Source organism: Embiotoca jacksoni, unplaced genomic scaffold (genome assembly GCF_022577435.1).
Source record: "Embiotoca jacksoni isolate LCO1_2020_lvr unplaced genomic scaffold, fEmbJac1.0.p SCAF_3, whole genome shotgun sequence".
In the NCBI taxonomy this organism is placed as follows: domain Eukaryota; kingdom Metazoa; phylum Chordata; class Actinopteri; family Embiotocidae; genus Embiotoca; species Embiotoca jacksoni.
The window spans coordinates 21,322,949-21,340,895 of record NW_027185381.1 but is presented as its reverse complement, the minus strand read 5'-3'; the positions used below and the strand labels follow the sequence as shown (position 1 = coordinate 21,340,895).

At 45.5% G+C, this 17,947-nt stretch overlaps 1 protein-coding gene across 1 annotated transcript; it reads right to left on the bottom strand.

The window, feature by feature from the left end:
* Window positions 1-287: 287 nt before the first annotated feature.
* tshz3a (teashirt zinc finger homeobox 3a) lies at window positions 288-17,722 on the bottom strand. Its single transcript, XM_069163152.1, has 2 exons — window positions 17,340-17,722; window positions 288-4,859 (listed from the first exon to the last, which is right to left on the bottom strand). The coding sequence occupies exons 1-2, from the start codon at window positions 17,377-17,379 to the stop codon at window positions 1,543-1,545; spliced, it is 3,357 nt and encodes a 1,118-aa protein (XP_069019253.1). The 5' UTR covers window positions 17,380-17,722; the 3' UTR covers window positions 288-1,542.
* Window positions 17,723-17,947: the final 225 nt, after the last annotated feature.

The following is a 17,947-nucleotide window of genomic DNA, read 5'->3' as shown; positions in this document are numbered from 1 at the left end:
GGAGCCGCTTTATTTTTTCCAAGGGACAGTCTTGGAGTCCAGGTGTGTGCCAGATCTGCTGTCTGTGCCCAGGGCTCCTGATGGCATCCAAGCCCCCGTGGTAATCAGCCCACTCTGCCTGCTGTTGTAGCCCGCCTGCCTCCTCCTCCTCCAGTGGCTCGTTTCAGAAACATCTGGTGGTTTACATGCAGCACACACCACCTGCCAGACGCCTCGCAGGCAGTGGCACCACTCGCACCTCTCGAGTCCGCCCCACAACAACGCGACGACACAGAAATCACCAGGAATACTTGACAAATTGCGCTTGTGAACACAACAGCGCACGGGTTGCGGGTTTTTACGTTTTGTTTAGTGACTCTGCACACGAGCAGTCTGTCAGGTGATTTGTAAATGCTTAGTCATGACATTGTGGGACAAAGGTGGGGATTTGGTGAGTTTTTTTTTTTATTTTTTTTTTGCCTATACCGCATGATTTTCCAGGAAAAACCAGTTTGGAAATTATATTTTGGACAATACTGTGATGTGTCCGTTATCTCTGCTCATAAATAAATAGCTTTGAAATGTTGTTTGTTGAATTGTTGCATTTTAAATTCAAAATGCATGTTTGATCTACAGATTTCTCTGAATGGTAAATAGAAAAGAAAACAACAATTTTGTGCAGCAGTTAATTCAATTTAATCATAGAAGCACAAGGCATTAACATATCTGTATTGTTTTTTGTTTTTTATCAAATAACATTTATAAAACTATTGTGCAAAACAGTATCCTTTTTAATCTTCTTCAAAGGCTCTGCACCAGTGGATAGTCATAGTCCTCTTAAATTAGGAAATATAACAAGTATGCATAATTTAAACAGCGAATTGTAAGCTTACACACTATATGTACATTTTTACACAGACCTGGATTTTAAGTGCCCCTCACTCAATGATAAAGAACAAGGCAGCTTTTACAATCAGCAAGAAAATCAAGAGGCTGTACAGAGAAAACTATAAAAACAAGCAATGAACTTCTGCAGTTTGGCAGACTTTTTCAGGAGCTTTCTCAGGCATTTGGCTGTTTTAAGGTGTTAAAAAAAAATGACCTGTTTGAAAGGGCATTTTTAAAATCTCGACAGGACTGTACAAACGTAACAGTAAAACATGCAGTCTACCAGCAAATCAAAACCAAACGCACAAAAATTACAAAATAAATACAATAAAGTTAATACATTTCAAGTTAATAGCTGACCTTTTAGTCAAAAGATTCACCGTGATCATCAAATAATATGTCCTCTCAGCTTACCAAAGGTGAACACAGACTGAGGGAGCTGAATGTCTTTGACCTACAGTATATTTTGATGTGAAATAAATGTCTTTTGAAATACAGGAGATACCAGAAATGTTTAGTGGCCAAATAGATGTAAACACCTTGTGCTGAGATTTTGAACAGTAGTTTGTGGCATCTTTGTGCATTACCACACGCTTCAAATATTGTTTTTTATTTTTGTTGTTTTTAACAGTCATTCTACAAATGTTTTCCAGGATGTCTACTGCTAAGAGTAATTTAATGTTTCTCGAGTTCACACACATAAAGCAGATGGTCCTCTGGAGACTTCCCATGGCTCTTGCTGAGGTGAAGCTTGATGGCGTGCTTAGTGGCAAACTTGCGGACACAGAGCTGGCAGCGGTACACTGCCCCATTACTACTGCAGTCATCTTGTGATTGTGGAGAGAGGAAGGACTCCAGGGGAACGAGTTTCTCAGTGAGAGTGTGGGAGTCCCTGACAGTCTGTTTGGGGGACAGCTTGGCCAGGTCCCTGATTCTGAACCCCAGGTGGGCTTCCAGGTGGCATACATAAGCTGCTGGGGTTCGGATCTGTGAGGCACAGTCACTACAGAAGAATATGGGCTGACTGGAGTCCAGGTTCTTGAGGAACTTGGTTCTGCCCGTCCTCCTTAGCTGGTACTTGACATTAGCCAGCCAGTGGCTGATGGTGGTCATGGAGAGACCTGTGAAACGTGATACGTGCATTCTTTCCTGTGGGCTGAGGTCGTTAATGATATACTTGCCCTCTGACGTCTGCCTCAGGCTTGATGCAAACTGGGCTTGCAGAAGAAGGAGGTGCTGTGGGTTCCAGTTGGAGTGACGGCCCTTGCGTTTGTGGCCATGCAGAGAGGCTTCGTCGTCGTCATGGGTAGAGCCCACAACCTCAGTTTTATCTACGACCCGAGACCGTGAAGGAGGCTTCGTGACATGGTGGGATTGTGTCAGATTTCTCAGCATGTCTGAGATATCTGACAATGCATTTTCATGTAGAGGGCTGCTGGATGTGTACGGAGAGACCACTGTTAGCTTTGCAGGCGTAACAAGAGAGATGGGGGAGATGGAGGAGGCTGTGGATGAGGGTGTCAGTGGGGCTGAGCCTACAGAGCCTCCTCTTTCATTTTTCCCTTTTGTGAGGTCCATAGGTTGGTCATCACTGGGCTGGCAAAAACTATTATCAACTAAGTTTTCTGGCTTTTTGGTCTGTGATGAAGGGGTGGCCACAGAGGCCTTCTCAGCCATGCTCTGGCTGAGCCTGGAGAGCAGGCTCAAGGGATCTTGGTTCGGCAAAGAGGGCTTGGCTGCTTTGCCCAAATGAATGTTCATTACTGACTGGAGAGCACTTAGAGGATTGACAAAGGGCTGCTCAGGAGGAGTATGACCAGTGATAATGGCGGTGCTGCATCTTAGAGCAGAGGCGAGTGGGGATTTAACTGCTGTTTCTCTCTTGTGTTCAGTTGCCGGGGATGCTCTGTCGCTATGGCTTCCTCTGTCGCTATTGGCTGGGGTGACTTCCCTCCATTCCCTGGGTGAGTCAGCCTCTCCTCCCTTGTGTGATTCTCCAGCCTCACTACTACAGGGAGAGAATCGGTTCTCCCTCTTTGGAGACAACTGCTTAACCCGTTGCTCTACTTTTGCTACTTTCTCAGTCACTTTTTTCACCAAGTCCTCCATTGCCTGGAAGTTGTTGCTGGGAAAAGGGGAGGACTGACTAAGTGGTGGGGAAATGAGGGGCTGGTTCTTAGCTAGGGAGGACAGCGCTCCATCGCCTCCATTGAACAAGAACTTCATCTGGGAATTCTTTTCCATGCTGCTCTGTTGGAGCTTGAGGGCACTGGGGAATTGGTAGGCTGCATGGATGCTAGGGTAGCCCCCCCAGCTTGGATTCCCACTCTGCGCCTTATTGATGGCTGATGTCACAGTGTTTTCCAGTGATTTGAGAATATCAAACCCCCCTTTAGGGCTCTCCTTCAGGTCCTCTTCGGTAAGATAGGTATACTTTGAAATGTCATATTTTTCCTCCCTCTCAGCATCCTCCTCCTTACTAACAGCAACTGCAACTTGCTTTTCATTTCCAGCATCCTCTTGCTTAGTGCACTCCTCCTCAACCTCTTCCTTTTTGATCTCTTTGAGAGGAGGGGAAGTGGTGGGGGGAGTTGTGGTAGTCGGAAGAGGTGGAGGAGAGAAGGTTGAGGGTGCGAGTGGAACAGACTGGACTCTCTGTTCGGTAGGTGTGGTAACCCTCCCAGGATTGGGGGAGGTAGCCTCAGGAAGTGTTTTGATTCTCTTTCCCACAGAGCTCGTCACCCTCAGGAAGTGTCCTGTCACCATCATGTGGGTCCTCAGCTCTTGCAGTGTATTATGGGAACTACCGCACTCCATACACTTGAGGATCTGGAATTTGTTGGACTCAAACTGCCAGGCATAGCTCGCACCATTCTGGTGGCCGTAGCGGTTGTTAGGGGGTGTGTAGGGGATGGTGGAAGGTTTCTGTGAGGGTTCACTCAGGTCTGCCTGTGAGTGCTTAGCTTTGGGGGTTCCTTCTCTAGAGCGTGGTGTGGCAGTGAGGTCCAACCCCATAAGTCCTCTTTTCTTAGAAGACATGATTTTGGCTGCCACAGGGGCCATGGGCTCCTTCAGAGGCACTTTCTGGTAGTGTTTGGTCTTGATCATGTGGACACTGAGGTCCTGGAGGGATTCAAAGGAGTGGCCACAGTACATGCACTTTAAAACTTTCTGGGCATCCTCCTTTCCCTCCATCTCCAACAGGGAACGCTTGCGTGGTTTGGACCAGCGCTTTGACCCGCTGCCTGCCTTGTCCTGGTTGTCGTCGCGGTAGTGGCCCGTATCATTCATGTGAACAGTCAGCTCTACCAGGGTGTCATAAGCAGCACTGCAGCCCTTACAACGGAATTTACTGGCTCCGGTGAAGATTGAGCCAAACAGCTTTGGGTTTTGCCTGTGGAGCTGGACTGTACTAAAGAGGCTGGGCTCAGATGGAGCAGGGTGGCGGCTCTGAGGAGGGTGCTGCTGTAGTGTCTTTGCCACTGCAGACTGGTGCCAGTCATAGCTACCGCTGCTGCAGCTACTACTGCTACTGGTGCTGTTGCTGCGAGTTGGCTTCTCTGTCGAGGCCGAAGTCTGTGCCTGTAGCTGTGTGGAATTAAAGTTCAGTGGGGACCACAAGGGGCTGGTCAGGAAGCTGGAGTAGATAGCCTTCATTTGTTCTAAGGTGTCGATGCCTATGGGAGGTGTCTTAATGCCAGCTTTCAGAGCTGCTGTGACTGAGTTGCCCTCGACTTTTCTGGAGGGGCTCTCGAAGTCTGAGAGGCGATCACTGGTCTCACTCACATGCGACTCGCTGTCCATCTCTTGTCCTGAGAGCTCTGTGGCCTCAGTTGATTCCTGGTCACATGCCTGCTCCTTGGCAGTCCCTTCGCTTTGCTCCACAAACTCATCTTTCATGGGAAGGTCATCCTGAGGGGCTAAGGGCAGGTCGTCTGCTTCTGCTTCCTCATCCTCCACAGCGTGCTCTGTCAGCTCCTCGGGAGAATAGGCTGCAAGGAGAATGGAGACAAAGAGAGGAGGAAAGAGATGAGTTAAATTGCAGGGAGTGAACACGTTATGTTAGAATAACTGGAGAAAAAGTTTCCCTGCTATGTGTGCCCGAGGACTCCCAGGGATAAATGAGCCATCTGTGTGGGAGCCTTTAAAGCTGAGCTGAGAAATTACAGTCATCCCATTTCACCTCATCAACCGTTGAGGTGTTATTTTCCTCTAGGCGAGCCTGTATTTATATACTACCCCAGCCACACGGAACTTATGCCTCCCCTCTTTTCACTCCTTCTATTGGAGGAAAACAAAAAAGAAATATCTTGGCAAAAACATAATGCACCATTTTATTTATCTCAGGGCGCAACAGCTTGAAATGAAAACTAAATCTGAAATTAATGAAGCCCAATCTCACTGTGGCATTCTCCTCTGGGGTAATAAATGAGTTGGATCAACCTCCATCTGTCAGTTAATATGTCTGACGCCTCTTCATCTGCCTCTTCTCTGATTACACACACACATACATACTGACAGACAGACAGACACACACACACACACACACACACACACACACACACACACACACACACACACGCATGCACACAGGCAAAGAGCATATCTTGAAGAAAGGGATGTCAGAATGTTGTTGATGAAATTTTGATGTGCTGAATAGACATTTCACACTGTCATCTGGACTGAAGTGATCTCATTAGTTTCTTAATATGTAGGAGATAGTCAATACTATATACTTAAAAGCAAATCTCAGTCCAAACAGGTGTTAAATGTTCAACATAATACATCATAAAAAAACAAAATGAAGGAAGGAGTAAAATGAGATCAAAGGAAGAGAGGTATGAGGAGGTAGAGGAGAGAGGGAGGATCGTTGACAAGATGGCGATGCATAAATGACCTGTCACTTCTCATGTTGGCCCCCACTGATCACATGGAGAGAGAGATGATAAGAGTCTGTGTGTGTGTGTGTGTGTGTGTGTGTCATTGGGCCCTCCCCAAACACACAAACTCCTGTGTCTCCTGTGGCGACGAGTCTACCCACCAAACTCCCACTCACCCCCCTTCTTCCGCAGTGTCACCAAGCCTCCGCTCCCTCATTTCCTGACCACTTCACAAGAAAACCGCTCAACTTAAGGAAAAACAAATAATCTCTGAAAATAGTGGATGGCCTGTAGACAGGTCTGGGGCTATTTGGACAATATTGTAAACCAAGACAAATGCCACAGAAGGAAGCTGTAGGTATAGTCCTTAATGGTTTGAGCACTCACACAGTGCAGCCTGTGCATGCGGACACAAACACACACATATATATACACCCGCTGTGACTAAATCCTTCATTCCCCCCCCGCCCCACGCACACACATCCAGTCTAAACAAAAATGTCATAGCTGAAATAACTCTCATTTCCAGTGCTAACAGCCAATCTCTAGGCAGCCATGCGGCTGGCGCTGGTCTGATTTGGGCCCTGGGGGCACAGTCAGCAGGCAGCCCCACTGAGAGGCCAGCCTAATGGAGACCTGGCAGGTGCGGCCCACTCTCCGTCCTCCCGGAGATTTGGTTTGTCACTGGGTATCCATTACCTGCCATTCTCCGCTGATAGGCCCCGACAGCCCTGATCAAAAGATGTCGTCGGGCCCCAGTCCGCTTGGCAGTCAGTGGCATGTCGTTTGTAAAAAGGGCCAAGCAGGGTGTAAATAAAATGACATGATCACTTCCCCGGCCCCTCATGTTCTGGACACAATTATGATAATGCGGACGTGGAAGGGAGGGAGGAAGGGAGGGAGGGGTCTGGGAGAATGCAGAAGCGGGCGAGGAGGTAAATCGCTCACGCACGGGCAAACATGCAAGAGGAGATATGCTACCAGTACTCTAGTGACTTCCCACACCGCCTTTCCTCTCGCTTCACTTTCTCTTCTGCGTCTCCTCTGCAAGGTATTCGTGTCGGATTCTGATTTGAAAGAGAAAATCCGGCCAAGACGAGCTAGTTAATGTGTTTGTGTCCTGACGAGCTGGTCACGGATGTCAGCTTGCATCAGGCGAGCCTGGCACGTTGCTTGACCAAGTTGTCAGGTCACCTTTTCTCTTCCTCAACAACAAAATATTCCACATATTTCTTCACATTGTCTCGCCATTTCATCAAACTATTGCTATATCCAATTTCATGTCATGCCATCACATTCATACGCTTTCCCAAGCCACTGTATGTACTTTAACCTGGCAGTAAATGTTTTACATTTCATACTAATAGCGCTGCAGCCCTATAGGTTATTGTTCATTTGACATTAAGCCCCTGATAGCACAGAGAGGCGGAGAGAAGTCCAAAAGGACCGGCTATAAAAACCTATAGAGTCAAACCGTGCTCCCAGGCAATTTAAAATGCAAAACAAAAACCATTATGTCTGAGCACTATCTGTTAATTTAATCCCCAATGACTGATAATCCATCACACAGGGCGACAACCACATCCAATTATTCTCCCTGCCTTGACTGACAACAGAGGTGATTTATCAAGCTAATAAAAGGTGATGGGAGTATGGAGGCTCCCTTAGAATAAATTAGGAATACAACAATATTCTTGGATGCAGTCTTAACTAATATCTAAGCATATGGTGTAGGGCCAATGTATAAATTTTCCCAGTGCGTGTGTGGGTGTGAGAAAGAGAATAAGAAAGCAAGGGTGTGTGTTCTAGTAATGATAAACTGAGTTGATGCCATGTGGGGAAAAGACAAGAATCATTAGGTTCCATGAATGATTCCTTGAGGGGGGGGGGAGTTGGATAAGAAGGGTGGGAGGTGCACTTCTCACACAATCAACATCTCAGTCACAGCTCACACAGAAATAGCAATAACAAATCCACACAAACACAGAAGCTGCAGAAAAATGGAAGTCTCACATAATGCCGAAAACACACATTTCACCTGAACATACGCAACCTCAAATACTCCCCCACGTAATTATAAATAAAGCTAGTCAGTCAGTTATGACACCCCCCCCCCCCACACACAAACGCACTCGTACACGCACGTAGATGCAAGCGATGAGGAAAGACAGTGACATCTTGGCATGCAGGAGGCATTCCTGTGGAGTATCATTTTCATAAACATAAGGGCCGCAGACGAGGAGGGAGAGATCATCTGATAGAAATACTGCAGTGCTGCTCTGACGATCAGGAACAACAGAGAGGGCAGGGACAGGAGGTGATTAAGCAGGAAGGTGCTGTGGCTGCCTCTAAAGCAGAGGCTTACAGTGTCTCTCTCTGTGTCTCTTTTCCTCTGTCCTATAGGTTATTTCTCCTCATTGTCTGCTTTTTGATGCCGTGTTATAAACCGAGCCGCGTATGCATGAAAAAAAAAAAAAAAAATCCAGCGTGTGTTCCCGAAGAGGAAATCTTTGCACTTTCACTGCATGTTTGGGCAATTATCCCCGGAACAAAAGGCAAACAACTGAATCTGCATAAACATTTGCATATTCTTAAGGGAGTGTAAATTTGTGAAAACACAATCCAATGTCTCTTCATGTAGCTGCAGCTAAATTCAGAGCCTATTTTCCTTAAATCAGCCCCTTGATGACCTGTGGGAATATTCCTGATCTGACCTCCACAGCTGGGGAAACAGTCTGGGAGCCGGATCACACCCAACAGAAGCAGGGTAAACAGGATGTGTCATTAAAAGCTCTACCTGTGTCTGACCCTCATACTCAAATGACTGCTTGGTCAAAAACACAACCTTGCCGGAGGCATCGTGATTTAAAAAAAGGGGAGTCCTTTGTGTGGTCATCATGAGTACAATATTTCATCTGTGATTTTTTTTTTTTCCCCTTAAAAAGAGCGGCATGCACAACAGATGTCTGAATATAATTTTTTTTTTTTTTTAAAAAAGCATCCTATCTGTGTTTATTTCCGTAAAAATTAAATGAAAAAATATGGTGAGAAAAAGACCTGTTTTAACTGACATACACCCATCATTATGAGAAATTATCTCTAAAAATCGTTCTTAGGCCAATCATGAAGCATTATAATCTATAATATAAATTCAGTGTACACATGATATTTCATCATGCAGATAGAAAAGAGAAATAAGAATGCTTTATTAACATCTTTTTAGGAAAATAAAAAAAATATTAACACTATTCTAAGTATTGTTTAAATATGTTTTGGAGCTTAATTATCTTCTAGTAACTTTGTCATTAGATAACTGTACAGTGCATAAAAACACAACTGAGATTGCGGGAGGGAACAGGAAGCTGTTCACATGGGTGGTCTCTTATAACTTACTGTAAAGTAAAAACTTTTACAACTTTGTTTAAAGACAACAACCAAATAAAAAAAGGAAAAATGAAACTATAAATTCTACAACTCTGGATGATAGTCATTTTTTTTTCTTATGGACAAGATTATTGTTTAATATTATTACCAAAAATATAGAAAAGACAAACGGAGGTTAAACATATCTTCCACGGCCTTTGATCACATGTTGGCTGGGAAATTCAGAAGATCAGAAAGCAAGGCTCTGAGAGGAGAGAGTTAAACTGTATCACAACATGACGTGCGTGTCTTGACATGTGTACAGTATTTTAACTGGACCTTGACGCCCTTAAACCAACACGGCCCCTCAGCGGGGGGCTCTTACTGAGAGGAAACAGCTCCAGAACACTAAAGGACAGGAAGTCACCTCATTTTCAATCACACAAAAAAAAGTCACCAACTGCTCCCTTTTATTCTCTCTCAAGTTTCCCAGCAGTCTAAAACTCTTAAAATAGATTAGAATAATTTAGTCCAAAACAGCCCCATTCTGTCAAAATAGCAGCAGATCAGTAACATACCTAAAATGCCTTTCTCTTGTACACATTTGTCAAAGTAACACACTCAATCAAACTTAGTTCTTTGCCTCTTTTCCCTTTGATCCTTACAAGCTGGCTGAAAGTCCCACGAGAAAAAAATGTAACAGGTGATCTGTGGTCATTTTAAAAATTAACAAGCTCTGACATAAGTCGCTTTTTCAGATGTGACCAGAGACGGCTGTCTCGTGCAGCTCACTTTCTAGATTTTGAATACATAACTGTGCCGCTATGTTGTGCTTATACAGGCTATCATGTTACAGGCGATCATGAATGTCTTTGTTGGATTTTATTTGTGTGTGTTCTCTACCCCCTGATGGCATTGTGAATACATTGTGTCCGCCGATTGTAGTGCAGGATGTGTGATATGGGAGATGGGAAAAACAGAGAGATCATTCTGGCCCCGGGCAAAGCTTAGGGCTGAACCTTGTCAATGCACTTAGTTAGAGGAGAGAGAAAGAGAGAGAGAAAATGAATAGATTCAACCCTCTGCTCCGTTTGTTGTGTTATGACTGGACCTCAAAAGCTGCCAGCTGCACATACAGACCGTCAAGACCTGAAAATTCTTCTAGTTTATCTGACACCAGACGAGCCACAAACGCATAAAGGCCTCCTGTTGCTTACTCTGAAATCATAAAGTCCCAGTTTGAAGAAGCCACAATAAGCGATAAACAAAATGGAAACAAACAAAAAAATCAACAGTGTTTCCACAGGTGCAGAACCAAGGGCAGTCAAAAAGATTGAGACGCCACAGGAAGATGATGTTCCAGTCCAACACGCACACCGAGCCGGTCTCGTCTGATGATACGTAGTCAGTCAAACTTCCTTCAACTATCCCATATCTCTGCCTCCTGCTTTCTATCACTCTTTCTACACTATGCCTTACTCACGCAGTTCCATGACGCACAAACTGCTCCTTTTACCCACATTCCTCAAACTGTTTAGGCCTCATAACAATGTTGTTAAAAGGTCACCCGGCTGTGTGAATGGTGCAAAACGGTTGGACGGACGGCTAAAAGCGAGGCCAGAACTGAGCCACGGATATTTTAGGCGAGCCAGGCCGAATACTACAATACAGTTGCTCTAATTTTTTGACATTTTGGATTCTTATTTACTGTTCATTCTAAATTCCTACTATTATATCACTTTGCTTGCTGGCATTTTTCCAGTGAATCAGCAGATTTATACCTCAACCTGAAGAAAACACAAGTGAACAACATGTACATTTTTAACCCAATAATTTAAAGTTAACTATTTAGAAATGTAGATGAGTGTCCCTAAATGGTCTGTTATACTTGTTATTATATTGCAACACTGGCTGCAAAATAACTGCAGTAAGTACAGTAGATTAGAGTTAACTGATTAAAGTTGTATTTCTTTCCACCCCAAACAAAGTGTTTTCATAACTGGATTAAACTGGAACCTTTTTTAAACATGTCCGATCTCAACCTGTTTTCTGTGCTGTATAAAGTAAGTGTTAAAACTGTCCGTTATACCTTGGGGGTGTCAGACTAAGGCAATATTTTATAGTCTCTTTGCAATATTGTTGCAATATTCAGGTATTTTGTCAAAAAGATTGTCTCCATAACACCTGCCCCTGGCATGGCATATAAGTATCACATTTTTTTGTGGTTGTGTTCTTGCTTCACTACAAGCAAGTTGTGTAAAATATTAACATGACTGCGAAATAGGACAGAAAAATATTAGCTAAAAAAAATTATTTTTTTTCTTCATTGTTTTGGGACCTGCATTACTGTAGGCCTGCGATTAAGGTTGGTTACTACTGAAATACAGTTAATGACGTCTGGATTTGGAGCTACTCTGGGGTTAAAGTTAAAAGGTGGGCTCCGAGATGAACTTTTAGTTTTATAGCTGCAACTAACCAGGGCTGTTTTTAAAAGTTGAAACTTAGGGTACAGGGTACAGGGCAAAGGGAAATCTGGGCCGGGAAGTGGAACGACCAAACCCCTCTCTCAACACACAGCTGCTGCCATGATTGCCTAGCAACGAGGAGGTGATGGACGCAGCCTTAAGATGGATGGCCACCATAAATCACAGTAGTGTGTAGGAGGAGGAGGAGGAGGTAGGAGACAGAGAAGGGAACAAGAAGAGGACAGAAAAAAACAAAACAACTGTTTTTTTTTTTTTTTTCCATTTTCTGTAGCAGCAGCAGAGCTGGCCTCGCCTTGACCTCTTACTGTACTTTTATTCATGATTGTTGGGGAATGATGCGGGTCTGGGGACTCTTCTGGGCAAAACTAAAGGAAATTTCTGGGTAATCATTACAGGCAGTTATATTGGATACAACAGATCATTTTATAATGTATAATTGCCATAAACTCTATAGAGGCTTCTATATGCCCTTCAGTGCCTCAAGTTTTTTTTTTTTCATGATTCCACTAACTTTTTAAAGACAGACTGTAGTCTACACCTTTCATAAAGCAACTCTCCAGGCAAGGCAATCTGGGTAGTGTAGTTGCGGGATAAACATCCCTGGGCTATCTGATTATGGCTTACTGCTGCGGCACTGGTGTCTAGTAACACTCAGAGAGAGCGCTCAGCCATCCATCACACAGTGAGTGTCTGTCTAAGGCTTTCCACCCTGCTTCTTCTCGTCCTGGCTCTCCAGTTACAGCCATACACGGCCGGCCTAAATAATATTCTTCATGATAAATGGCACTATAAGCCTGGTATCCATCATTAATCTGATTTTTAAAGAAGCATCCATCTTGGAGAGAGCCTGTTAGGGCCACGGGAGAGCAGAGCTGCTTGGGTTCATTTAAAGGCCAGGCTGCTGCATGAGTGATACCTGTCAGCCCTGTTCATCAGGGAGCAGCACACACACACACACACACACACACACACACACGGCATTAAACATTGACGCCATATGGCCACATGCATATGCATGCGCATGCGCGTGCGCGCACACACACACACACACCTTTACGTGTGTTTGTTGTGCATACATTATGAGTAAACAACACCAACACACTTGTCGGACTTGTGTACTCACAAAGCATATTTCTCCCCTTCATTCAGACATCTAGAGACGTGTCATGGAAGAACATTCTGTCACTCATCAAAACACAACTCGAGGTAACTCAATCCTCCCTGTCATCTCGAAAAAATCTCCCCTCCCAGACGCTTCTCCTCAAGGCTTTCAGGAAAACTCACTCTTCCCTGGAAAAACTCCTCATAAACGAGTGACAGTTTTTGTGTGTCTCTCTGCACCGACTCCCACACCTCATTCTCCTTCTCTTTGTTTCTCTCAGTCCACTCTATGTCTTGTTTTCCCGTCTTTCACTCTCTCTTTCTCTTCCTCTCTGCCCGCTATCCACCTCCCTTCTCTGTGTGTCTGGTAAAGCCTGTTTGATAAATGACACACGTCACCGTGTCAGAAGCGAAGGGTGGGTCAGTGATAAATGACTCTGTTGAAAAGGAAATCGGCTCTCTGGCATGGCTGGGCTATTCTCCTCCTGGATTGGGTTTCAGGACCCCTGAAGACTGGAGCAGCTCAGTTTCCCCCCGAAAAGAGCACACATCCCACCAGGCTCTAACGCTCTCTCTGTACCTCTGGGAGGGGCAGGAGACGGAGAGAGGCTGGTTGGGTGGTGGGGTTTGGAGGGTTCCAGCCTGTCCCAATTGTCGCCACAGTGCAGCTGCATCTATCACAACAGCGGTGGGACTATTTTTACAAAGCCTCCGAGTCAGTGCCCAGACAGCAGTCTCGGCTGAAAACCTCGGCTGAAAGCACACTGAAAGCTGAAAGAGAAGAGTGGATGGCTAACGGTTTTCTATTTGTGACACTACTACAGCACTTACACTCCTCTTTCACTCCTAGAGCCCAACCCTATGGCTTGACATCTGCCAAGTGTGTGCTAAAAAGGAGAGAAGGCCCATTTCAACGCCCCCGCTCTTTTTCTCCTCATCGTCCCCACCACCAGAACCTCCTCCTCTTCCTCCCCCTCTGCCCTCTTTCTCTCTTACACTCTCTCTTTCAGTCACTTGCTGGCAGGGTGGCACTGTTATCATTATACAGGCAGGATTTATGGAGTCAAGGCCTATGGCAAAAACAAAAAGGCGTCTGTCAATACCTGTGGGAAACATTCTGTTAACTGTCCTCCTCCTCCTTCCACTGGTGCTCAGCCTCATTAGGTATGCACTTATCAGACACATAGATCACAGACGTGACTCAACCTCACCGGAATCCAGCTACAGGACTTTCATTAGCAACGAGGCCTGCAAGGCCAAAACATTTGCATCGCTCACACCTGCAAACAACGCCAGCGGAGGCGTATTGTTGTTAAAGCTCGCTGGCCCTGTCAGTGTGTATGTCGGTCGAACAATTAAGTCCCTACTCGCGCAACCCCTGCTGCTTCCGTAAGGGCATGCTTTTCACACATAAACAACAAGAAGGCAGACAGATCTAAAAGCAGCTCATTTCATTTCACTCGCTGCTTTTACAAGCCCGTCGCCATATGTGTGCATGTGTCTGCAAGGTGGGCTGTAAATGCTCGTGACTTTACGAGAGTCAACCTTCCATGTTTGTCTTGAGTTTCTAGGTTGGCATGCACGCATGCTGCACAGGTGATGTGCAAAGACAGAGAAAGACAGGAGGAAGAGAAGAAGAAACTTTAGGCCTGCAGAGTTCAGAGAATTATGGCCTGACCCAAGCAGGTGGTCTACAGTTACCATTCCTTTCATTAGTATTGCAAGCCAAACCACACACGCATATCCAAACCCAACAAATCCGATTTGTGCGCACACACACACACACACACACACACACACACACACACACACACACACACACACACACACACATACACTCACTCATAGGCAGACATGAGTGATGGCTGCCAGTCTGGCAGCTGTAATCCTGACCCTGCAGAAAGAAGAAACTGTTGCTGTGGAGTCCTGTCCAAATCAGACCAACTCCCCCACCCCTCGCTTTCTATATCAGACTCTCTCTCATGTCTGCTCTTACACAAATAAACAAAGTTTCTGACAGAGAAAAAAGGGAGGATGGATTTCTCTTTAGTGATCTAAGTGCACTGACACACGCAACACTCTGGATACTGTATATACACTGCATCCCCTCTGCAGACATGCTGTACAGCTTCGACATTCCAATGAAATATCCGCGTCTTTGCCCACATGTTGTAAGGCCGATGTCGACTTCCCGTTAAGTCGATGGAGTATTTCAACTTTCTGAAGCCGTTTAGACAGCTTCAGGCCCCGAGCTCGTAGCAAAACTAATCGCCAGCCACGAAGGAAGGAGGACTGTATTTCCACAGCCGGGAAAGTCTCTCTATCTCGTGTTTGCTCGGCTGTTTACGTGGTCAGCTGCCCTTGGTTGTTAAGAGCACTCAGACCTGACCCAGGTACGCAGGCCCATTTGTCACCTGCAGCAGAAAATTGAGTTACAGTACAACCAAAGGCAAGCGACTCTGTGTAATATCAAGTTGATTACATCAAAGTGGTGGCAAACCTCATTGGGCTGGGCACCCCGAGCTTGTCATCTCCAATCACAGGGCCTGTCAGGACTCCATCAGCCTCACGGCTAATTGGACCAACGCTAATGAAGCAGGCAAAACAAGTTTTCTACTGCGGAGAGAGAAGCCCTCTCAGACAGGAAAGAAAGAGAGGGAGAAGCTGAGAGAGTGTGTGTTTGGGAGACAATGAGAGAGCAAAGCAGAGTGTTTATGTGTGTGTGTGTGTGTGTGTGTGTGTGTGTGTGTGTGTGTGTGTGTGTATGTGTATGTGTGTGTGTGTGTGTGTGTGTGTATGTGTGTGTGTGTGTGTGTAGGGGGGGTAGATTTTTCATGCAAGTCTCAAGGTTGCAGTGGGCTGACTCTCCCCCTAAGTCCCTAATCAAGGCCCATCATCTGTCATCCTTTTCTTTGCTCTCTCTATCACCATGCTCTGTGCTGCAATCAATTCATCATCACCCTTTGTGTGCCACTGAACAGTTGACAACTTTATAACTTGCAGCTGCACAGGCTGACTGACAGGGGTGGAAGGGGAGCATGAAAAAATGAAGAAATGAATAGATGAATGAATGAACAAAGAAGCGTGGTTTCAGGGAGAAAAAGTTGTTTTCTAAAAACACAAAACGATCTATATTACAGCCTTTTATTCCCTTTTGTCAACAGAGAAACAGCAGTGTAGCAGCGAGGAGAGAGTAGAAGAGGGGATGGAAAAAAAAAATATCCTTCTCACTGATCTGAAATCAGAAAGCTTTCAGTCATTCTTTATGTGCTCCCCGCGGCCACTCTGAGCCAGTGAGCATGTACATTAGGCTGGGGCATTTTGATGAAATAAAAGCCCAGGCCAGCTTATGGCTAAACAGAATGGGAGCACTCACTCAGCCTGTCTCTGATTGACCATTAAAGCCATTGATGAATGGGCCTGTCAGGGGAGAGACAATTAAATCAAACATGAAACAAAGCCGTTGTGACGGCCCGGTCTGACAGAGCAAACCCATTCCTCCCCTCCATTACATAGCACACGGCTCCTTTTACAACCCCTAACCCACTCCTACCGCCTCCTCTACCCACTGTATGCGTGTGACTGTGTGTGTGTGTGTGTGTGTGTGTGTGTGTGTGTGTGTGTGTTCAAAGTGAACAAGTGCACATGGGAGTGTGATGTTCTCTGCTGGAAGTGTGTGTCTGTTTGTGTGTGTGATGTCTCACTGTGAAACCACTTTGTCCTCCCCCTTCTTTCACTTTTTCGTGAGTCACTTGACCATCAGAGTGATAGAAAGTGTGTGTGTGTGAGAGAGAGAGAGACGTACACACACACACACACACACACACACACACACACACACACACACACACACACACACACACACACACACACACACAGGGGGAGAGAGCAAAAAGTACACAGGGCCTTTCAAAGTGGTTTAAACGTGACGTCAGGGGCCTGCAGCACATGGTGGGAAGTGATTTTCTGATGCAAATCGGGAAGGATCAGATCAAAGCCGCATGACAGCCAATCAATCAACCGTCAAATCAGACATGGCAACTGTCGATTATGACTCCTTCCAGCCCACGAAACCCCATTGTCTGCACTCAAATTGTTTATTTTATCCCAAGAAAAGAAAAACCTCAGAGGTAGAGCTTTTTTTCCGCTTGTGTGAAGAAGTTATGTGCTCGGATCAAATGCGCACAAAGCCCTTATGCTCCCCTTATGGCACGCCTCGGGCACTCAACACCAAGAAAACACCGCTTATTTTCAGAGTGTTTACTCTTACGGATCATATTCGGATGGCAGAAACCGATCGGTAACTATCAGTGGTTCAAGTTTGGAACAATAGGAAGCGAAAGTTTACAGCAGCCGACTCATCCGATCGCTGCACAGTGTGGAGCGAAAAAAACGCAGAAACGTTGTATACAAACTGTACATCCGCTTTAAAAAGGAGATAGTTTCTATGAGGTCTCGCAGGAGCAGCCAAGAGTGACAAAGCGCATCGTGAGAGACAGAGAGAGCAAAAAAAAAAAAAAAAAACACAAAGTGGAAACGGAAATGCAGTGACTGTAAAGTGAGCTTTACAAAACAAACGGAACATCCGCAGCTTTGTCACAGTAAACCTCATTTTACGCACATTATAGTTGGATACACGTACCTGCTGCGCGCTTGGGCGCTTCTTGTTTCCTCCGTGGCATTTTTTTATTTGTGGGGATTTCCGTGAAAGTCTTCTTTTTTTTTTTTATTTCATAGAGCTACCCCCTCGCCGTATCCGGGAAGATCCACCTCTACTCAAAAAAAGATTCACGCCTTCGTGTAGTAGACTGCACAACATCGGGGAGTCCGATGGAAAGAAAAACTAAACATCATCGTTACGGAATAGCAGCCTGCGGTGAAAAGTCAGCGGGAGAATAAATAAATAAGGCGTGGGGATGTGAATTGTTTTGCTGTGATCGCGTTGAGTATGTCAGCGGTGAAAGCCAGCGTCCACCTCGGCTGCCTGGTCTGGCAACAGGCAAAGTTGAGGGATAAGAGAGATGATCGCGTCACTCACAGCAGGAGAATGGGCAAACCCACCGCTCCGTTAACTCTTTACTTCTCAGAGAGGGGCGGACACCAACACGAGTGTCCTCCTACCTCTGATTTCCATATGAATCACAGCCCAGGAGCTCTTCGTTGATGATCACACACCGGAGGATGTTTATTACAAGCCGCAAAACCACAAACTACGTGAATAACATGCTAATAATGTCATCAAACATGTTT